We start from the raw sequence: 24502 nt of genomic DNA, 5'->3' as shown, positions 1-24502 counted from the left end.
TGCCTCTCTCTTAGATCTCTCATGCTCACATGTCCTTTGCATTGTACTCTCATGCCTTTGGATTGCACTCTCACGCTCACATGTCCTTTGGATTTCACTCTCATGCTCACATGTCCTTTGGGTTGCACTCTCATGCCTTTGGATTGCACCACTCTTCGATTTTACATTAACATTCTAATCTCTCACATTTACATAGCCACTTCCGTGCCCTCGTCAAGGAGGCCGCTTTGGATTGCACCACTCTTCGATTTCATTTTACTACTTTTCATTTACTGCAAACAACACATCCATTTTGGCAACTGAATTTCATTTATGTTCATTAAACGTTATAAATATATCTAAGCAGACACGTCATCAATCAAATAACAAACAGCAATGCTGTAATACGAACAATGAAAACAAAAATATTGATGAAATATGATTAAATGATGTGAAATATAGCACCAAAATTATGATTTTTGATGTAAAAAATGCACATTTCAGCATGTGGTTTTGTGGTAGGTATTTGCAAGATTATGACAAACAATTTGCCATGCACGTATACGGCTTAATTCTTCCACTTAGACTACTCCATATGTACTAGTTTCATTAATCTGGTAATCAATATTATTGCTTTAATATCTATGCTCACATTTTAGTGAATCTTTAAAGGACTGCGATATTAAATGACAGCCGAAATGCATGATTACGAGGTGTTTTTACGAGTAAAGAGACGTTTTATTATAGTTCTGTAACCTATGTGTGATTGTGGCTTGCATTTGTCTTCAAAAGGTGTAAATGCAAGAGATACGTATCAAAGATTTGAAGCTGCAATATTAAACCATCACACAAACTCCGTTCATCCTTGCAGCACCTTTTGGCTAGTCATCGAGCATAGTCGGTCACTGCATCGCACGCTTTCAGATATGCTTCTGCAGCAATTTGAAATGCTCTTCCAATATAAGTGTAGTGGTGATACGCGCTGGGGTAGGGATCGTGTGCCAGCGCGTAGTGATTGGCTGTGTGTGTTGGTGACGCGCGCTGACGGTGAAGGATCAGGGGTCAGCGCGGGGTCGGGGGTTATGAGGCAGTGATTGGTTGGGTATCAGTGACGCGCGCTGACAGCGATGGGATCCTGGGGCAAGCGCGCGGGGATTGGTCAACTAAGGGGGATGCTCACGTCGAGGTCCGCATACGCTCCGTCTCCCGTGAGCGGGGGCTATATAAGGTGGTGCGCACAGGCGCACGGGGAGCGAGTGACCAGCGAAGACTGAAGACGGAGGAGGAAGAAATAGGGCCCTGCGGTACCTAGTCCCGCTGTCCTGTAGGGGCCGGGGCTCTGTGTGACCCAGAGGCGGAACCCTGGGACCCGGGGCCGAGCGTCCGTGAGAGGGCCGGCCCTTGGGACTCAGAGGTTGTGGCCCACGCCCAAGCTGGGGTGGGCCTGTAGGCTCCACGGACGTTACGGGGCGGAGTGCAGTGTGAGCATGCAGTGTGAGCCATAGTAACTACACGTGTCAAGTGAAGTGTGTGTAGTCAGAGGCATAGTAACTACACGTGTCAAGTGAAGTGTGTGTAGTCAGAGGCATAGTAACTACACGTGTCAAGTGAAGTGTGTGTAGTCAGAGGAATAGTGACCACACGTTGTATCGTGACAAGTCAAGGTTTAATAAAAAGTGTGCTACCCGTCAAGTGGTTTCCTGCCGTCATTCCAATACTTCATAAGGAAGGCACTGGAGCTTTTCTCTTTTAAATATATATCGAAAACGAATTTCTTTAAAACTGCTTTTTGTGTTTAGTTTGTTGTCCTTCCCCCGCACTTCCGATTAGCATGGTTGGCTACGTATGGTGCAGAATAAATTCAACACACATACATTGCGACTACCGTATGAATCAATTGGCAAAAATTTACAAACGGGTGGAATATCTACAATCAGGACAAGAGCGCGTTCGTGATTACCACAGAAATAGTATGCCAGTTGATGCGTCAACTCCAGTCCATTTTCGCTCATGGTGAGAGGCTGGAATTGGATGAGACGAGTAGTTATTACGCACATATCAGTGGTCATCGATTATTGAATTAACTGTTTCCACACTTGTCCCTGAAACCGGCTGCAGTGGTTTCACCAATTTGTAAAATGTTGCCACGATTTATACACGCGTCACAAATTTCAGTTTCACTCTTCATTAAATACCACTCATCTTTCTTTATAGCCTCAAAGGACACGGACCAATTAATAACAGCTCGATGCCATTCTAATGTGCGGTTCTGCGAGGGAAACAATATCTTTGATCTCGTCATACACCTGCCATATAGTGGTAAAGATATGGAGAGAAAAACGTGCATTTACAATGTTGAACATGAATTCCAGACTCATGATGCGTTCGTGATGCAATGTTTCCTGAAATTACATCGACATCAGTATTTTCGGCTACTGAAACACCCTCATAGTTTTGAAGATTGTCTTTTTGTATCATCAAAGATGGCACGATGGTACCTTTAATTTCGCATCGATTGCAAATGTAAAAAAAACATTATTGTTTACATGTAATGCAATGCACGTATCAGAGCTTACAAAATCAATATCAGTCGATGAATGTATGCATCCTTCTATCCGTATTATATACATAAGCATATTTAGTGTCTAGTGGTAAGAACATATTTTCACTCCGAATAATTTCTACATTAGCAACATTGTACGGAATGTCAATTTTACGTATCACCACAGTGTTAAATAATTATAATTAGACAGAGTTTCATGGATGTCAATACACACCTTTTGTAAGAACATTTTATCATGTGACTATCGTCTACCTTAAAACTCCATGTTTTCCATTGCATTTGCAACACACCTCGTATCAAGATATAAGGCATATTAGCCAACACGTGCTTGCATTGAAGAGAACTAAGATATTTTCGGGGTTTTTTGCGGAAACTTTCCATCAATCCCAAAATCCTGCTACGGAGTTTAATCTGCACAGTGTGAATTATTTAACAACTGACTATTATTTATGGACATTCTAAGTAAAACCATCTCACTTCTCTCGAAAAGTTGTACATATTTTAATAAATAATGTGGGAAAAAAATATTTGACTCTAATATCTTACATGAAGTATTTATAGATGTGGAAATTACTCACATCAAGTACATTTAACAAAAATAGTATTTTAATGGTTCCCTGTCTGTTTATTAATAAACCACTTGATTGATTCATGTAAAGATTGTCTACATAGCAACACAAGTTTTCACATTTTTTCCAAATATTATGCTACGGTTATAGAGTACTAGCAGAATGCCATAAAATCTCCAGACCACCTTGCAGCAAGTTTTTTTTTCCAACAGAAAAATATACAATATATGTAATCTATAAACTCCCGTTGCATTGAACGATAACACGAGTAAAACTTTCAGTCACACTAAAGTCCTGAGTTATAACTTACAATTTAAAGCTCAGAATATATGCATTTTGCATTGATGTTTTTTTGCCCATGAGTCATGTTGCTTATGCTCACTTGTATTCATGAACATACCAGGTTTTCGTGACATAAGCAAAAATCAGTTGCAGCAATATGTCACTACGAACTGACACTTGCCTTCCAACAAGTTTTTGTAAATGTGAAAACTGTTTTGTGTACTGACGTGGTAAACAATTATTGACATGCGGTTTCTGAATGCCATATTGTTGAGAGCTTGAATATATTCGTGTTTCAGATATGCCCATGCCATTCTATTTAAAGGGCTCTAACGCTGTCCTGTCAAAGTGTTTCTCTGCAGGAGCTGATTAAAGAAATGTATTCAATCATATCACGTAGTGATCAAATGTTAACAGAAATCTTCTGAGATATAGAACACTGTAGGTATAATGTATGCATGTGTAGTGTCAGCGGAGCGGGAGACAAGGTTTTTCAGGAGCACCTTCTTTATGAACGTCTGCACAGGTTCACCCTTGCACTCTCCCTAGTCTTTCAAGCTTGACCGTGTAACACCGATGATGCCGACCGAGACAGCCAAAAACTATCTGGCCGCGCAATATCTAGCGAAGACGGCAGCAATGAAGGCGGCAAAGACGACAGCGACGACGAGACGCGTCCACTCACAGAACAGGCAGCCCTGAGCTCCCACTCTCAGCTGCTTTTATGCTACCCAATGCGGCCTGGCTTGGCCCTGGCCTGGCCCTGGCGCGCCTCCCTTCTCGAACCCACTAGCAGGTTCCAGGGACTTCCAGATGGGGTCTTCCATGACCTTTGCCCCAGTTCCTCCGCCCTGCCGACACACACACCGTGTATATGCTCACAGTTTCCGTTGCTGGACAACAGTCGGCGCTATAACACTACACATGTATAAAGTAGACTGCTTATTGCATGCACCATAGCCAAGCCGAGATGGAAGTACAATAATTCGAATAGTCATGCTTGCCTTAAATTAATTGAATTAAGAATGTACTACCAGTAATAAAGTGTTGTCCACGTTCAAATGTGCCTCATGTGGTAAGTAAATCATGCCACATACTGTGACTCATTGGTCCCTGCTTATGCAGTCTAGGAGGCAATTACACTTTATTGAAATGTGAGGTTGCTTGCACAGTATGTTTCAGGATAAACGTTCATTAGACAGTCGTATTATATTATTGTATAATAGAAAAAAGGGTTAAGAGATACAGATTTAATTACAGTAAAATGGGTGAGCATTTTTTTATATTTAAAGTCACCTTGTAAGACATGCTTTGCACCCACTTCGAGTAGCTTGAAAAACACAAAATATAGCTGAGCATAAATTAATCAACCACCCACTGTAAGTCTGCAGCATCCATGCTACCCAGGGACCAGGTTTTGGAGGCCTCTTTAGCATTAGTCAATTAACAATTACCAAAACCCATCTTGTATCTGGTTTTCTCAATATATTAAGATGTCTGACATAAATCAATTACATTGTACCTGGTCATTGCTGTATATGAAAATACTATAAATTAGTCTTAAATATGCATCACAGATGACTCTCTAGTGGTAAGACAAAACTCCATTTTGAGGAGACAGTACTATCTGCACAACGTATTACTTATTGATCATACCCGCTGATCAATGCATTTTGCAAACCCACATAGCTTCACTACCCCACTTCAATTGGGTTGTCATTTGCATTGCTATTGCAGAGCAACTACAAAGTATCACAAAAGCATAGGTAACATTTTTCTGGGTGGCGAGATGTTATCTCCCTGACCTGGTATGGAGAAGGTTGTGGGTTCAAATCTGACCCTAATGCCTGTATATTTAAATTTTGCATGTCTTCTTTCCCTGTAGTTGCATGGATTATTCTCCTGGTCCTCCAGATTTAGAAACATGAGTTTAGATTATTTTGCTCCTATAAATTTCCACATGATGGTACACTACTTTTATGAGTTATCATATCTGATAATGGTGAATAAAATATATATTTATAATTATTAAACATCGCAACCCCACCTCATACAAGGGAAATTCGTGAGGGTTTTGTTATCCACAGAAGGGATTAATTGCAACCTATATACACATGTGTCTTCGAGGCTTCAAAAGTGTTTTGGTAATGAGTTACCCATATGATAGTTTTTGGGTGTACTCCGTGCAACGTGTGACACAACTGGAAACATGCGGTAGAACACATCGGAGATCTGTATTGCACAACCACGAAGACATACGCAGTATAGACACACCAACCTAATATTAGGCTTTTTATTTATTTTGTATTTGAAAACCAGTATTTAGGTTGTAATGGAAATAAGAATTTTGAGTCAATGTTTTAAAATGTAATACAGGAATAAAATGTGGCTTTTATTTATGCAAGGGAGCCTCACTGATCATCAATTTGTAAGGAAGTTCCTGCTTTTTAGGATGTTTGGCCAAATCTAAATATACTAGACTTTTGCCCGTGTATTGCAGTAAATCTGAAACTTGTAAGCGAAAAGCAGACCACAACGTGATATTCATTGAATTAATGCGCGTGCAATTTGTAAGGACGCGGTGACACAGACCTATTTCATTTTAAGGTTATAATCCCTTGTTCATCGTGACGTCCTTTTTACTTTGATGTCTCAATAGTGTTACGGAGATCGCGTGACGTGAGGGTTCTGCCTTTGTAGTGAGGGTTGTAAGACGAGGCGCCTCGGCCCCCCATGTTGAGTGACGTCAGCCGCTAATTATTATTAATGGGGGGGTGTCCATTTGGAGGCCGTCACCTTATAATGATTATTGATGAGGGGGCTGTTCGATGTGAAGTTACGTCACCTGCTCATGATTAATTATTAATGAGGGGGGAGGGTGCTCCATGTGGTGTGACGTCACCTGTTCATGATTATTGATGAGGGGGGTCCATGTGGAGGACATAACCTGTTCATGATTAATAATGAGGGGGGCTGGTCGACGTGGACTGACGTCACGAGCGTTGCACACAGACATTCTTGGCTCATTATAGTAGGTAATAATAATGGGGGGGGGGGGGGGTGTCTATTTAGAGGACGTCACCTGCTCATGATTATTAACGAGGGGGGCTGTTCGATGTGGAGTGACGTCACTTGCTCATGATTATTAGTGAGGGGGGGGAGTACTCCATATTGAGTGACGTCACCCGCTCATGATTATGAATGAGGGGTGGGGGTGTCCATTTGGAGGACGTCACCTGCTCATGAATATTAATGAGGGGGGGCTGGTCCATGTGGAGTGACGTCACATGCGTTAAGGACAGACATCCCTGGGTGATTATAGTAGGCATAATCTGTGTATGCGGAAAAAGAGCAAAAAAGTGTAAATAAATAATATATTGTTATTGTCCCCAATGTTGATGGAATTGTGCTGTCTATATCATGTCATTAGACAGAGAATATATTTGAAACTCTCACAGAGCAGTGTAAAGTGTTAGAGAATGACTCACAGAAGCAGATCATCACAGAACTCTTTCGAGCATCCATTCAAATGACCTCTGATCCCCCTCCAGGCAGCAGCTCGAAGCCATATTAAGTACAGAACCCAATGTAATCTCTTGGGATTTTTTTGAACAGCAATCGGTGACCAGACTGAGACCATTGACTCACTGCACTTGAGAACCAGGTTTAGTCCCCGGCGACAGCTTGAATTCAACCCCAGGATCTAAACGGTGCAAGCTCAGCCCGCTGGCCTCTCAGAAACACAAGGCGGTGTAATCTTCTATTTTTCAGTTTCTCTAAATGCTCCGTATGGATTACACCTTGGATTAGTTATTTTATTGTAACTGAGCATAGACACACTTGCATCAGTGCACTTGTAATGCAACCTACGTATTGTAAGCAGCGTAGTTCTCCATATTGCTTATATTGAAAACAAACATCTCCATTTATTTCTGCAGTGCTGGAGCTTTGCTATTCGCTACAAAGGCTATAATATGGTCACGGTTAGTTATATTACTAATATACGAGAGTGGTGTGGTGGCGAAGTGGTTAACATGGTGCAGGATAAACCCGGTATTTCAGAACCGGTCCTGCCCTTATCGTTCACCAACCCTCACTGACGACCATGGTGAAGTATGGTTAAACACCCCCATGGTACGCAGAGGCCTCTACCCAAGGTGGACTGAGAGTGTTTGAACTAAAGATTATATACACTGTGGACGTGGAGGTGTATTGATGAAGTAGAAGATATAGAAGATTCATAAAAACATGCAACATTAACCATACTCAATCCACAGTTGGGTAAATGTTCCATCAAGCTGTCGTCATCTTACAAGTTCTGCAATGTAACAATCCACCTATCAAGGGAACATTAGATTATTTCATTTCTCCATCTCCACGGTAGTCACCCCTCGGATGTTTCCTCCTTTGGCTGCCACTCCATCGTTCTTCTCGCCAATCAGCCATCACACCTTCTTATACACGTGTCCTGCCAAAGCCAGTTTACTTTTCTTAACAGTTAAAATTATGTCTTTGACATGTGTATGTTCTCTAATCTATGTATTCCTCTTCCAGTCTCTCCGTACTTCTTTGCACCACCCTCATATCTAAAATCACAAGCTTCAAGTCCCACGTTCTCACCTATCATGCTTACCCATAATTCAGATTTTAGATGGAATTTGAAAAATAAATAAAAACTGACAAGATTTCAGATCTATGCCGGGACATCTCACAAAATACGTCATGTCCCAGCAGCTGTTAGGCCGTCAGCTCAGAGGGTGGTCCTCTCCATGGGGCAGACACGAATTACCTCGAGGGTGCGTGTCACCTTCCCACGCCCTGCCGTCACTCCCTTGTTGCAACGTCCCACCAGCTCAGAGCTGGCAGCACTTTGCACGTGCATGGGGGGAGCAGCAACAAACACGGCGCTGTCAAGTTGCTCGTATCGCATGCGTCATGAGTGCAGTTGGGTGTCGCCGCAGACGAGCACGCCAACGCGCGATCACACACACACACCGCCACCTCTCCCTTAGGCTGACACACGAACACATACAAGTCAAAGTCACTTTATTGTCAAGTGTGTTACATGCATGACATACAACACAGATGAAATTACAGTCCTCTCTCTTGGTCCCACGGTGCAACCAAGCAATTAAAAAATGAATCACAATTAACAGACATAAATAAACAATAAACAATCGGCGATCAACACAAGATAAATAATCAAAAATGTAATAAACTTAAAATAAACAACAGTCAAGAATTATAAAATGTAAAATATTATTTAAATAAAATATTTAAAGAAATAAGATATTTAAACCGGTGTGGTAGTGCGATGTAGTGCAATGTGCAGTCCAGAGATCAGGATGTACGAGTGAATGTGTGTGTGGGGGTTGGGGTCAGGGGGCAAAGGGGGGAGGGTGGGCAGAGGGGGGGAGTGATGGTAGAGCAGGGAGGGAGTTGAGTCTCCTGACAGCCTGGTGAAAGAAACTGTCTTTGAGCCTGCTAGTCTTGGCCCGAAGACTCCGCAATCTCCTCCCTGACGGCAGCAGGCTGAAGAGGCTGTGAGATGGGTGGGTGGGATCACCTGCAATCTTGATTGCTTTACTGGTGATGCGGGTGTTATAAATGTCCAGAGAAGGGGGGAGAGAGACACCAATGATCCTCTCAGCTGCTCTCACTATGCGCTGCAGAGTCTTGCGGCAGGACACGGTGCAGGTGCCGTACCACACGGTGATGCAGCTCGTCAAGATGCTCTCAACGGTGCCTCTGTAGAAGGTGTGCATGATGGGGGGCGGGGCTCCTGCTCTTCTCAGTTTGCGGAGAAAGTACAGGCGCTGTTGGGCTTTTTTGGCCAGTGATGCAGTGTTGTGACTCCACGACAGGTCTTCAGAGATGTGCACACCCAGGAACTTGGTGCATCTCACCCTCTCCACTGCAGCACCGTTGATGGTTAGCATACATACACCTATCCCACACACATGCAACTCGCACATAAATGGGCCCAACAGTCTTCACCAGATCCACCCGCTATACCCCCCCCTGCAAATGCTACAGATTGGAAACAAAAGCAATAAATGTCGTGCATTAGTTATCCCCAAACTTGACATCCCTGCAAACTCTTGCCAGCACACGCAGAGATTGTCCCAGAAATGGCCTACTTCTTTTAAAAACAGCGATGTTTACAATATCTGCTTTTACCAGCTAGATGTGAATCTGTAAGCTAAATTTACGTGTGAAACGTGAGCGACCCTTTATGCTACCATCCAAAAATACCTCCACTGAGAAGATGTGAATCGTATTCTACGAGTACCAGACCTCATAATTCCCCCATGCACAAGCAATGTGCAATTTCTTCAGAAAGAGCGAATGGGTCCACTTAACTGAGATACTGGGAAAAAAACATAATTCTGTATCTCCACCTGGGCTCGCTCTTTTCCAAGATATATTTCTATGATGTGAGTGTGCATAATAATAACAATTTAAAAGCCGTTATCAATCCACTGCTGGATAGAAGCCTGCCCATGCTGTGTTGATAATATGGATTATTTGCCCATACTGCATCATGCTATTCAGTGCAGGTTGGTGAATTTGGGGCCCAGGACTGATTTAGATATTACTGGCCACAGCTGTTAGCTATGGCCAGGAATATAATAGAGGTCACTGGGTTCACAACACAGTGGCAAACAATCGTACCACTGGTAACATGTAACTTCACTGTTCTTTTGGTGTCAGTGTCACACTGGAAATGTATGATAACCACTCACAGGGCCGCCCATAAGGGGGGTGAGGGGCTCAGGGCAAATCACACACTTTCAAACTAAATCGGCAGTATCACATCTGACGCCGTGACGTTGAAGCACGGGCCCCCCAAAGTGCGGGGCCCAGGGTGCTCGCCGGGATTCGCCGAACCCTAGAGACGGCTCTGTACAGACATACACAGGGTATGCAAACTATATTTACCAGTTCTTCTTATTCTTTTGTATAGCTGATGTAGATGCAGAGCAACAACTACAATTTCATATTCAGGTGGTCAAGTCAGATAACTGCGTTAGGAGTAGCAGAGTGTATCTCTGGGATGTCTCCTTCGTATTTGTGGATTGGGCATTGCGTTGTTATATGCTGTATGGTCTCTTCTGGATGACCACAGTCGCACACTGGAGAGTTTTTAATGTTTGATTTGTGCATCAGGTATCTGCATGTGCCATGGTCTGTGCGGTTGCGGTTAAGGGTGAACCATGAGCTTTGTGGAAGATGAAACCCAGGGATCTTCTGTGTTGGGTCTTCCAGAATATGTTTTTGAGTTATTTTCAACTCCATTCAGCTCTCCAAGCTTTACCGAGGTTCAACTCACATTGTTGAGGGTTAAGCGAATGGGTCCTAAAGGGATTGTGTGACTTTAAACGATGACGAGGGACGTTATTGAGGTCCTTGGTTCGCAGGACTTCCCGGAGGGCTGCAGCGTTGCAGTGGATAGGTGGGGGAGAGATTCATGAGAGCACGGGCAGCCAGGGTGTTGGGGTCGACTTGAGGGTTCTAGTGACACACCGCATTGCAGTGCTCAGTTGTACATCAACAAGTCGGCTGTGACTACTTCTGGTCCATACTGGTGCACAGTACTTGGCTACAGAGTACACACGGACCATGGTTGATGTCCATAGCACTGATGCTGATGCTCCCCAGCATGTGCTTGCCAGTTTCTGGACCCGGTTGACCCTTGATAATTGGTTCTTTACCCTTCTATCTGGCAACAAAACTGACACCTTTTTACAAGGAGTCATGTTTGCATAGACCGCAATACCTGCAGTCATAATACAAACAAAAGAACATAACTCTGATAATGTGCACTGTCCTTAAAGTTGATTGATCCACACCCGAGACAGCTTTCCTTAGAGCCTAGTCTCATATGGGTTGGACCAGATGACGCCAAAAGGCGCACACCTCAAAGACAATGCACCATCAGAGTATGAGAGCTCGGGGCAAGCATCTACACTATGGGAACCTCATTTGCCAGTAAAAATATGATAATTGGTTCTTTACCCTTCTATCTGGCAACAAAACTGACACCTTTTTACAAGGAGTCATGTTTGCATAGACCGCAATACCTGCAGTCATAATACAAACAAAAGAACATAACTCTGATAATGTGCACTGTCCTTAAAGTTGATTGATCCACACCCGAGACAGCTTTCCTTAGAGCCTAGTCTCATATGGGTTGGACCAGATGACGCCAAAAGGCGCACAACTCAAAGACAATGCACCATCAGAGTATGAGAGCTCGGGGCAAGCATCTACACTATGGGAACCTCTCATACTCTGATGGTGCATTGTCTTTGAGTTGTGCGCCTTTTGGCGTCATCTGGTCCAACCCATATGAGACTAGGCTCTAAGGAAAGCTGTCTCGGGTGTGGATCAATCAACTTTAAGGACAGTGCACATTATCAGAGTTATGTTCTTTTGTTTGTATTATGACTGCAGGTATTGCGGTCTATGCAAACATGACTCCTTGTAAAAAGGTGTCAGTTTTGTTGCCAGATAGAAGGGTAAAGAACCAATTATCATATTTTTACTGGCAAATGAGGTTCCCATAGTGTAGATGCTTGCCCCGAGCTCTCATACTCTGATGGTGCATTGTCTTTGAGTTGTGCGCCTTTTAGCGTCATCTGGTCCAACCCATATGAGACTAGGCTCTAAGGAAAGCTGTCTCGGGTGTGGATCAATCAACTTTAAGGACAGTGCACATTATCAGAGTTATGTTCTTTTGTTTGTATTATGACTGCAGGTATTGCGGTCTATGCAAACATGACTCCTTGTAAAAAGGTGTCAGTTTTGTTGCCAGATAGAAGGGTATAGAACCAATTATCATATTTTTACTGGCAAATGAGGTTCCCATAGTGTAGATGCTTGCCCCGAGCTCTCATACTCTGATGGTGCATTGTCTTTGAGTTGTGCGCCTTTTGGCGTCATCTGGTCCAACCCATATGAGACTAGGCTCTAAGGAAAGCTGTCTCGGGTGTGGATCAATCAACTTTAAGGACAGTGCACATTATCAGAGTTATGTTCTTTTGTTTGTATTATGACTGCAGGTATTGCGGTCTATGCAAACATGACTCCTTGTAAAAAGGTGTCAGTTTTGTTGCCAGATAGAAGGGTAAAGAACCAATTATCATATTTTTACTGGCAAATGAGGTTCCCATAGTGTAGATGCTTGCCCCGAGCTCTCATACTCTGATGGTGCATTGTCTTTGAGTTGTGCGCCTTTTGGCGTCATCTGGTCCAACCCATATGAGACTAGGCTCTAAGGAAAGCTGTCTCGGGTGTGGATCAATCAACTTTAAGGACAGTGCACATTATCAGAGTTATGTTCTTTTGTTTGTATTATGACTGCAGGTATTGCGGTCTATGCAAACATGACTCCTTGTAAAAAGGTGTCAGTTTTGTTGCCAGATAGAAGGGTATAGAACCAATTATCATATTTTTACTGGCAAATGAGGTTCCCATAGTGTAGATGCTTGCCCCGAGCTCTCATACTCTGATGGTGCATTGTCTTTGAGTTGTGCGCCTTTTGGCGTCATCTGGTCCAACCCATATGAGACTAGGCTCTAAGGAAAGCTGTCTCGGGTGTGGATCAATCAACTTTAAGGACAGTGCACATTATCAGAGTTATGTGCATTTGTTTGTATTATGACTGCAGGTATTGCGGTCTATGCAAACATGACTCCTTGTAAAAAGGTGTCAGTTTTGTTGCCAGATAGAAGGGTAAAGAACCAATTATCATATTTTTACTGGCAAATGAGGTTCCCATAGTGTAGATGCTTGCCCCGAGCTCTCATACTCTGATGGTGCATTGCCTTTGAGTTGTGCGCCTTTTGGCGTCATCTGGTCCAACCCATATGAGACTAGGCTCTAAGGAAAGTTGTCTCGGGTGTGGATCAATCAACTTTAAGGACAGTGCACATTATCAGAGTTATGTTCTTTTGTTTGTATTATGACTGCAGGTATTGCGGTCTATGCAAACATGACTCCTTGTAAAAAGGTGTCAGTTTTGTTGCCAGATAGAAGGGTAAAGAACCAATTATCATATTTTTACTTGCAAATGAGGTTCCCATAGTGTAGATGCTTGCCCCGAGCTCTCATACTCTGATGGTGCATTGTCTTTGAGTTGTGCGCCTTTTGGCGTCATCTGGTCCAACCCATATGAGACTAGGCTCTAAGGAAAGCTGTCTCGGGTGTGGATCAATCAACTTTAAGGACAGTGCACATTATCAGAGTTATGTTCTTTTGTTTGTATTATGACTGCAGGTATTGCGGTCTATGCAAACATGACTCCTTTTAAAAGGTGTCAGTTTTGTTGCCAGATAGAAGGGTATAGAACCAATTATCATATTTTTACTGGCAAATGAGGTTCCCATAGTGTAGATGCTTGCCCCGAGCTCTCATACTCTGATGGTGCATTGTCTTTGAGTTGTGCGCCTTTTGGCGTCATCTGGTCCAACCCATATGAGACTAGGATCTAAGGAAAGCTGTCTCGGGTGTGGATCAATCAACTTTAAGGACAGTGCACATTATCAGAGTTATGTTCTTTTGTTTGTATTATGACTGCAGGTATTGCGGTCTATGCAAACATGATTCCTTGTAAAAAGGTGTCAGTTTTGTTGCCAGATAGAAGGGTAAAGAACCAATTATCATATTTTTACTGGCAAATGAGGTTCCCATAGTGTAGATGCTTGCCCCGAGCTCTCATACTCTGATGGTGCATTGTCTTTGAGTTGTGCGCCTTTTGGCGTCATCTGGTCCAACCCATATGAGACTAGGCTCTAAGGAAAGCTGTCTCGGGTGTGGATCAATCAACTTTAAGGACAGTGCACATTATCAGAGTTATGTTCTTTTGTTTGTATTATGACTGCAGGTATTGCGGTCTATGCAAACATGACTCCTTGTAAAAAGGTGTCAGTTTTGTTGCCAGATAGAAGGGTAAAGAACCAATTATCATATTTTTACTGGCAAATGAGGTTCCCATAGTGTAGATGCTTGCCCCGAGCTCTCATACTCTGATGGTGCATTGTCTTTGAGTTGTGCGCCTTTTGGCGTCATCTGGTCCAACCCATATGAGACTAGGCTCTAAGGAAAGCTGTCTCGGGTGTGGATCAATCAACTTTAAGGACAGTGCACATTATCAGAGTTATGTTCTTTTGTTTGTATTATGACTGCAGGTATTGCGGTCTATGCAAACATGACTCCTTGTAAAAAGGTGTCAGTTTTGTTGCCAGATAGAAGGGTAAAGAACCAATTATCATATTTTTACTGGCAAATGAGGTTCCCATAGTACGGTTGACCCTTGTTTTGGTCTTCGCAGCTACCTTTTTAAGGTGGCCATGGTAGGTTCGTGTACGGTCCAGCTTTACTCCGAGATAGGTTGGAGTGGGGTCATGTCGCAGAGTGTTGCCACAGAAGATAACTTTTAGAGTGTGTTTTGTGCTCCTATTATCAAAATGAAATGCAATGACTGTTGTTTTGTGGGGATTTTACTTGAGCTTCGATTTCTGGAAATATTTCCCCATAGTTTTTAGGAATTGGTTCCAAGTGGATTTGATGTTGTTGAAAGTGGCTGCTTGCGTTGCCAAGGCAAGATCATCTGCATATACAAATGTGCGTGACCCAGTTGGTGGCACGTTGCTCGTATTGACATTGAAGAGCATTGGCATGAGTACTGAATCTTGTGGCAATCCATTGTTGAGGAACGAGATTTTTTGCCCATTTCGACACGCATTCGCCTATTGCTCAGCCTCACCCATATCAGGCATCTTGTTTTGAGGCAGGGGATGGTCTTTGTTAACTTCAACATCAACCCCTTGATTCCAGAATCTGTCGTAGGCTGATAACAAGTTCATAAAGGCTGCGCCGGTCTTGGAGTTCTTCTGGAATCCGGCCTGATGTGTGTGTAGTAAGGAGGTGAACACAACGGTGATAGCATTCCAGTGTTATGATGAATTTGACTCACCACTCTCTGTACAACCTCCTCATAGTGGTCCTAGTTCAGCTTTTACCAGGTTCCACCTTGGTAATTGTTTTTACGCAATCATGGGGATTTCGATGTCGATGTGGATGATGATGGGCCTATGTTGACATTGGGAGTATTTTTTCGGATGCGTGAAGTGTGCTCCCACTTTTATTTTTGGAAACGATGGTGAGGTCTGAGTTGTAGTTGCGTTGCCAGAGAGCAGAGTGGAAAGTTGCTTGCCACTTGGGATCGAAAACCAGGTGCAAATTTTCGGTGGACATCCAGTCAGTGGCTTTTAAAGTCACCAATGTATAGGGCTGTGTTTGGTGCACTTGGAAGTGCTGCCTTTGGCCATTTTGAATTAGGGGCTCTGTACACATTGGTTATCTGCAGCTCCCCTATCTTGATGCTAGTGGTGTAGGTGGCTTCTTTTTTAATTGGTGCTAAGGCGTATAACTCTGTGATGGTGTTCTTCACGTATTTGGCCAAGCCATTTTTCGGGTGGTAGTGGCTCGTCATGAGGTTATATCCATGGATGTGGAAGCTACTAGCATGTAGGGCATCCAAGACGTGGGTTTTCTGGAGCATTAGGACATCATAGTTACCTGTGTTCATTATGTTCACGGCATATTTGAACTTCGCGTGACTTGTCTTGTTGCTCTGGAGATTGGGAGATCGATGATCGATATTGGGTTGCCGCGTTGATGGCATTCGCCGTGATTTCTCACTGAACAGTAGGCTACGTGAAGACTACCATCTTCCACTACATTTACCAATTTAGATATTATGCGTAAATAGGCAATTGACAATGCATGTTGTGTGGTGACATAAACCATTTCTCTGTGCTCAACTCGATTGATATTGTTTCAAGAAAACACGCTGCATTTGAACCAGAAGAACCTGACTTACTGTACGTCTCTCACCATGAATTATTCCTACCTCTGTGCGGTAATGTATCTTGCACACATGTATCAGCCAATACAGTATATTGGGAGAATCAATATGGGAACAATGTGTATTATACCTATATCGTATTCAACACCAAATATAAATGCTGTTTGTACAAACGTAATGATTTGTAAGAATGTAAAGACCCGAGGATAAGCCTTAACTGGAGCAATACTATATGCATATGATGTCATGCGACGAAGTGGAAGGTATATTGTTTTAATTGTTTTCAATACAATACAACCAATGGTAACTATATTGAGTGAAAAGGCTTGACATGTGGGTCAAGCCTTACTCACATAAAAACATGATGTTACACAACCATTTATATGCCGTATGTACTGTTAAAGCATGGCAAATAAGAAAGCGTGTGAAGAGTCCTTTGCAGGTGAACATTTTCAGTTTGGGGAAAGGGGGGAGAGGAGTAAATGTTCATCGTTAATGTTAAAATAACATGGAAGCATTTAAGAATGTGATGCCTATCCATTATCTTGTCCTTGAAACCAAATTCAGTTACCGTTATTTTTCAGAATTTAAGAGACATTTAATGATTCACCCACCCACCTCCTCCCCACAAAGCAATTCAACGAATTATGTTGTGTACAGTACATGTATATACTTTTCAGCAATCTTTATCGCGAAAGCCTACGTGTTAAACCAATCTGAATAAAATTGAAGACGTATGCATCTGTTCTATGCATGCATTGTGATTTAAGAAGCTAGTTCAACGCATAGTATTTAGCATTCAAGAAGTGACACCGCGCTTGTAAGATTTATGGCGACCACAATCTGCACTGTGTATGGTTAAAACTCATCTGCAGCCTCTCACTCCAACTTTGAAATACATTCGCGCATGTTGCTTGTCAACAAGACAGGACACTGCTGTTGCCGCGGTGCAATTGTTTGCACACTGGACGTCCAATCCAGAAGGTCGCCGATGTCGTTGGATTCACTTAGCAGTTGCAACATTGGGCACGTTTCTAAAATTCCTCCACTCCCGGCCTCTGTTCAACTAGCAGTGTCAATGGTGTACAGCACAATTAATCTAGTCGATCGGCAGGTCTTGTGTGGTGGGGGGGGGGTGTAAAAGAGTCGGTAATGCCACCTCTTCCAAGACATCTGGCCAACGCGGAAGAGTATACCAAAATACCCGATCGGGGAAGTCTCTAGAGCTTTTTCTCTCTAGCGGAAGCCCTTCCACCAGCAGTGGCGTGAGAAAGCAATTGCAGAGCTGCACCTTTACCAGAAACACATTGCAAATCAGCCTCTCCACCAATACACACACAACACGTATTGACTCAGCACATAAGCTCAATACATTTAATTATGTTAGAGAATATGCCTCGTTAAACGTTCGCATTAATATTAATGAAATGTATGGTACTCTAATTTAGACAAATTGACTGCGCTGTGGATAATGATTTACTAGGACTTGCAGTGCTTTGAGGATAAAATGGGGCAAACGCAGCGTGTGGTGATGGGGGATATTACACATTGCGTGTTGACACTATCTACTTTTGGGCACTGCATATTTTAAATATCCCTTTTGTTGAGCACAGTCCGAAAACACCAAGCTGCCAGCTGAAGTTGGCATAGATTGAGTTAATACAGAGTTTAAACTGCAGAAGATGTTTTGGAGATCCAACTAATTATATTTACCCGAGTTCTGTACTCGTTAACACCAACATTGTCATGGAAAGAGCATTGTTCGTGCCGAAAACAAGACTGGATACGGCTGACAGATAAATGTGGATGGCTGTAAGTGAAGATAAGAGTCAAGTTTGTTCAGAATATGAATAAATACCACATTAAAACATAAACCACAACAAATAAAGTCTGTTCTCCTATAGTTGCATTCATGAAGATCACCGCGTTATGGAAAAATCGCGTTATAATAAATAGTATATAATGTAGGGTACTGCACAGTCCGCGATAACACGTGAGATGCGTATGCACGCTGAACAAAGATTGATGCGCGTGGGTAGCATCTGGAAACATCGAGCAGCATCCTGCCCTGTGCGATGCAACGCCGAGGCAGCAGTACAACCACTTGTTCTGTTCCCGAATACATTAATCGCGTCATATCTAATTCGCATTATGAAAACAAGCGTTATAGGGGAACGAACTCACTTAGGAGAACGGATGGTATCATTGCAAAGAAATAATATAAAATAGGTGGGAAAATGCGTGACGAAATACACGGCAGGAATTCGCCAGTTAATGTCATAAAACCGCTTTGGAACACATCCTTAGAATTGTGTGAATTATATTTCCGTCAAAAACAGTTGAACTCCTAAGTGGCTAATGATAAAAAGCAGTGCCTTATGTTAAGCCTATATCTCGGCTTATTTAGTTTATTTCATTCTAGATTCAAAGATCGATACATTTCCCAAAACTTGCTTTGAAACTTTAACACCTGTCAAACACACAAACATGCAATGAGCTGTCAGAATACGAAGACTATACACATGCGCATTTTATGTACATACAATAACTAAATACAATATCATATTCTTATAGTGTGTCAAAAAACATTTGAATATCCGATCATCCAATCGTATTTATTTTAATCGTGAAGCAATATGAACAATTATAATTCATAACAAACACTATGAGTCATTATTTATTTGAAGCTTTCGTGACTGCAGGAATCCATACTCTTTGGTTATTTTGGTAAAGTCACGTAGATATAAAATTAATCGATCACGACGTTTCGATCGCAACACAAGCAACCGTCATCAGGTGTGAAACAAACACAGCAGGAGGACTGCTGACGTAGGAGAAAGAGCTGCTGCAACAAGAGGTTATAGAGGCTTTTGGTGGGCCCAACCCAAGGGTAAGTGGGCGGAGCTAGAGAAGAAATTTGTACGTAAATGTGAGAGATTAGCATGTCAATGTGAGACGGCTCCAGCAACCAGGAGTTGTGCCAATGAGAAGATTAGCATGTCAATGTCAGAGAACCGGGCAACAGGAACAAAAAACCCACAAGAGCAAGAGATACACATGGAGAGAGAAAGACACAGAGAGAGACACACACAAAGAGACACACAGAGAGACACACACAGAGAGAGAGAGAGAGAGACACACACAGAGGGACAACCCACAAACAGAGAGGTACATCCACATAGAGAGAGACACACACACAAAGACACACACAGAGACACACACAGAGAGACAACCACAGAGAGAGACACACACATAAAGAGACACAAGCACATAGAGAGAGACACAACCTAGAGAGATACAGGGAGAGATACACGTAGAGAGAGAGACCCACAGAGAGAGAGACACATGCGGAAACACACACAGAGACACAACACAGAGAGACACACAGAGAGAGACACACAGAGAGACAACCCCCACACAGAGAGAGACACCTACACACAGAGAGACACACAGAGAGAGCGAGAGACACACACACAGAGACACAAAGAGAGAGAGAAACACACATAGAGACACATAAACAGAGAGACAATACACAGAGAGAGACACACACACAGAGCCAACCACAGAGAGAGAGAGACACAGACATAGAGAGACACAAGCACATAGAGAGAGACACATAGAAAGACACAGAGAGAGAGAGAGAGACATACACCCAGAGAGACACACAGAGAGAGATACGCACATAGAGATACATACAGAGAGAAATACACACACATAGAGACAAACAAACAGAAAGAGACAATACACGGAAACATCACAGCCAGTTATAGTCTGTTAACAAACGAGAGTTCCCGCCACATCGAGGGGAAGGGGCAACGGTAGCTGTGTTATTCAGACACTTAGCCCGTTACTGTAAAACCATTTAACCTGGTGATGTACTCAGAGTCGGAAATAACAGCTGACATAGGCAGGTAGGATGGAAACATGACAGTCAGTTAAGACTTTACTTGGTTAATAACGTACCCATCTTCTCGGTTGAAGTTGTGTCTGTTTTATATATCTGGATGGCTTCATGAACAAATCTCTGATGATAGCCGGTGGGTTTGCAGAGTACCTTCGTTTTGGAAAAATTTCGTGAGCCCACAGCGTTGAAACAATGATCAGCAACGGCAGAGGTATTGGTCCTTCCGTGTTTCAGATCTGCCTTATGTTCGCGAACACGGTCCGAGACATTTCGTTTCGTTTCCCCAATGTCACTGCTACCGCTGTCACAACTTAGTTTGTAGACACCAGGTTATTGCATGTCAGGAATCACATCCTTTACAGATGGGATCACATCACGGATTTTGTGTACTGTGTTGAACTGAACCTGGATCTGTGTTTGTTTAAGATTTTGGAAATATTTTTGGTAACCCCTGCTATGTATGGCAAGGTGATGGTTTTGATTGGGTCCTCCAATGGTTGTCTCCCCATGGCTGGGGAGACAGCTTTGCAGATTGTACAGTCAGAATATCCATTCATCTTGAGGGGTTGGTGTACGTGCTCCAGCTCGCTGGCTAGGTGGTGCTGGTCGGAGATGCAATGGGCCCTATGGTGTAGTGTTTTGATGAGGGAATTATTCTGGGCTGGATGGTGGTGGGAGTCAGGCTTTAGATGGGCATCTGTGTGGGTGGCTTTCCTGTAGACAGAATGTCCCAACGAACCATCAGGTATCTTCTCGATCAAAACATCTAGGAATGGTAACTTGCCATCCTTTTCCACTTCTATGGTGAATTTGATGCTGGGTGTATAGAATTGATGTGGTTGAAGAATTGGTTTAGTGCTGGCTGGCCATGTGGCCAGATGACGAACGTGTCATCTACGTATCTCTTCCACAAGGAAGGACGTAGGGTGGATGTCTGAATGGCATCTATCTCAAATTTCTCTCTCTCTCTCTGTCTCTCTGTGTGTGTCTCTCTCTAGGTGGATGTCCTTCTCTGTGGGTTGTTCCTCTGTGTGCCTCTCTCTCTCTGTGTGTCTCTCTGTGTGTGTCTCTTTGTGTGTGTCTCTCTCTCTGTGTCTTTCTCTCTCCATGTGTATCTCTTGCTCTTGCGGGTCTTTTGTTCCTGTTGCCCGGCTCTCTGACATTGACATGCTAATCTTCTCATTGGCACAACCCCCCGGTTGCTGGAGCCGTCTCACATTGACATGCTAATCTCTTACATTTACGTACAAATTCCTTCTCTAGATCCGCCCACTTACCCTTGGGTTGGGCCCACCAAAAGCCTATATAACCTCTTGTTGCAGCAGCTCTTTCCCCTACGTCAGCAGTTTTCCTGCAGTGTTTGTTTCACCTGATGACGGTTGCTTGTGTTGCGATCGAAATGTCGTGATCTATTAATTTTCTATCTACATGACTTAACCGAAAGAACCAAAGAGTACTATAAGTCATATTTGTGTATTCGTAATTAGCATTGCCTGCACAGTATTCTAATTGTAATATAGGACCAGAGATTTAAACGTCTGATTTTTTTACAGCCAAATTAGAATATTCCGTGCCCTCCTACGAGTAAGTGCCCATATGCCATCCCACTGGCATCTAAACCGCGGGAATCCAGTGGGACAGTTGGTGCCCTACACAAGAGGTTGTGGTGGGAGGGTCTCTGTGTGGCGATACCGGCTGTGAGCTATTATGGTCTTCTGGGTACGACACAATTAAACGCTCCTCTCAAGATTCAAACTTCTCATCACCGATTGTGGTGAGTGGTAAATTCATTGGACGCACGTACACACACACACAGGTGCGCGCACACACACACACACAGGTGCGCGCGCGCACAAACACACACACACACTCGCCCCGGCTTAATAAGTCTAATGACCAGCCCGATAAATGTATTAATAGGTGTGCTCTCTGCAATGAGAAACATCAGCAGCAGCTTCCACTATATGCCATTCCACGCCTCTTTAACAAATGCATCGCCAATTTGTAGAATAATGTGTGCAGGAACGGCTGTTAAATTCGATGCAAAGTGGCCCCGCTCAGCGAAAGTAAACTGCAGCTGCCTGAAATCACACACGCCTCCCATTTGATACCCCGATCTGCACACACAGATGCGCTGCGATCCACACGCATTAACCACATGCGCTTGCTTATGCGCAAGTGCAGGAGAAGAGGCAGCCGCGTGGTCGGAGACACTGCAATGAAGGGGCTGCTGCCGCCACCGCCGCTGCTGCTGCTTTATGCAGGACTGCGGCTGCTGTCTCTTTCAGCACCCAGTGGTCGTTCAGTACACGTAATGCATTGAGTGGATTGTGTCCTCTCTTTCTGTGTTTGCCTCCGCAGCAAGAAAGCAAGCGGTCTGTGCGCAGGGAACTCATACTCGTCATAATGTCCCTCGCAAGAAGTAGGTTACAGTTTTCCATGGTGCTGAGCTGCATGCTTCTGTCAATGGGTAAGTGTGTCCGAATATGCTTTTTTTACGTAAGCATTTTATTGCAGTGTTTCAGTATTTATTGTAAAAAATATAGTATGCATACACACAGATGCCCTGTACGTGTGAGTTAATGAAGTCTTGAACTTTGATCAATGTAGATAACACCAAAAGGTATTTTTATTAACTCTGTTGAATAAATATGCATAAGTATTTTTATGGATTGTGGTTATATCCAATGGTGTACGAAAATGCTATAGGATAATGCACTGAAAATATAAACACCATTTCAACCTATAATTTCAAACATTGTATAGGTACAACCCTAAATTATACAACACTGTATGTGTATATATGATGTATAGCTGTAAATTTAATTTCATGATTATGTTTTGGGCTGGAGCAGTGGTGCAGTGGATTGTCCACTGTGCTATGAACTTGAGTTCAATTCGCAGCTCAAGCTAACATCATTGGCGAGTGACATCTGAACTGCTTCAGGGTAGACCTTCACCCACCTACACTGATCAGTGTGGTGAAGTATGGTCAGGTCTCACCCCAACACCGACATGGTGTGGGGAAGTCATCTCGAAACGGATTGAAAGAGGGATGTTTTTGTTGTTGCTTAAATATAATTTATTAGCTATCCTTGTCACGATAAAAAATTATTGTCTTATTAAAAAAAAAAACTAATACATTATATGGGGGCATGATACAGCTAATCTACCTGTTAAATATTTTTTGCAAGTATATTTGGCTTCGCTTAATTATGACATGTAGGTTGTAACAATTTTTTGTAAGATACGTGATGACCCTGCATCCACCATTTATACCTGTACGCACGTTGCATAACATGTCATGTACTTTTGCGCTTGTGTATTATATATATATATAACATGGGCCAAATATTTTAAGCAAATCCCACAGCAAATGAGTATTGATATACAGTAAGGCTTTTTCTACACAGACAAAATAATATCGTGACCATATAATTGTTAAACATTTTATATACAGCAAGGTATAATTCAAACAAGAAATGATTTTGCACTACGATGGCTTATTCCTTTGAGCTCGTTGCTCACACCTGTTTGGAAACCGAACATCGAATGTAAAATCACAGGTCTCCATTTATCTCCAAATGTTCTCCTTTTTATGGCAGTTGACATTTGCCCCCCCCCCCCACCTTTCTTCATCCTCCACAGACTGGTATTTTTTCCCCTTCCGATTATCTCTGCATTTGTTCCAGCTGCTGTATGATAAGAGGGCGCGTCATTATTTGGCAGAGGCATCACATCGCCGCCGCTAGTTATGGGTAACAATATGACGACGTGACTAATGTGAACATGCCCGAGCGATCGGGGGAGGGGTGGTGAGGGGGGCGGCAGCTCTCGAGATGTCCGAACCCGAGGACCCGACTTTGTCCAACCGCCACTCTCAACCTCCTCTGCAATCCCACCCTTACAGATTCCCCATGGATGCGCTACTGATTGTGTAGCAAAACAGAGGGGGGGGGGGGAAAATCCATGAATGCATCAGCAAGTGTCACTGTATATTAAAGACGAGCAGTGTGATCAATACTATATTGGCAATGTTGACAGATAATAACTTTCAAGTGACTTGAGATAGAATACATGTTTTTACATAATTTTTCACTCGCACATGTTCTTTGACAGAAACAACATGCCTTCAAATCTAATGCAGCTTTTCTAACTCTTACATACAAAAGGATAGTCGTGGTTGATGAATTGGGTTGTTTGGTGTTTGTGTGCTTAACACTGCCAAAAAGACATTGATAAATGTCTACTGACTATATATAATATATGCTTGATCAGTGTGGGGCACCACAATGGCGAGCTGTTAACTCCCTCACCTGGTATATAGGAGG

The 24502-nt window shown here is 43.0% G+C and overlaps 1 protein-coding gene across 1 annotated transcript in view; it reads left to right on the top strand.

The window, feature by feature from the left end:
• Positions 1–9054: 9054 nt before the first annotated feature.
• The window catches only part of LOC144719661 (transmembrane protein 132D-like), a 193173-nt gene continuing 177725 nt past the window's right edge, over positions 9055–24502 (top strand). Inside the window, exons 1-3 of the mRNA XM_078595799.1 lie at positions 9055–9135; positions 21805–21952; positions 22537–22641. Coding sequence (XP_078451925.1) covers positions 9055–9135; positions 21805–21952; positions 22537–22641 — 334 coding nt within the window. The remainder of the gene's footprint in view (positions 9136–21804; positions 21953–22536; positions 22642–24502) is intronic.

The sequence above is a fragment of the Lampetra planeri genome, chromosome 6 (assembly GCF_965212315.1).
Source record: "Lampetra planeri chromosome 6, kcLamPlan1.2.h2, whole genome shotgun sequence".
NCBI classification, from domain to species: Eukaryota; Metazoa; Chordata; class Hyperoartia; order Petromyzontiformes; family Petromyzontidae; genus Lampetra; species Lampetra planeri.
The sequence above is the reverse complement of the archived record's forward strand: the minus strand, read 5'-3'. Positions and strand labels throughout refer to the sequence as shown.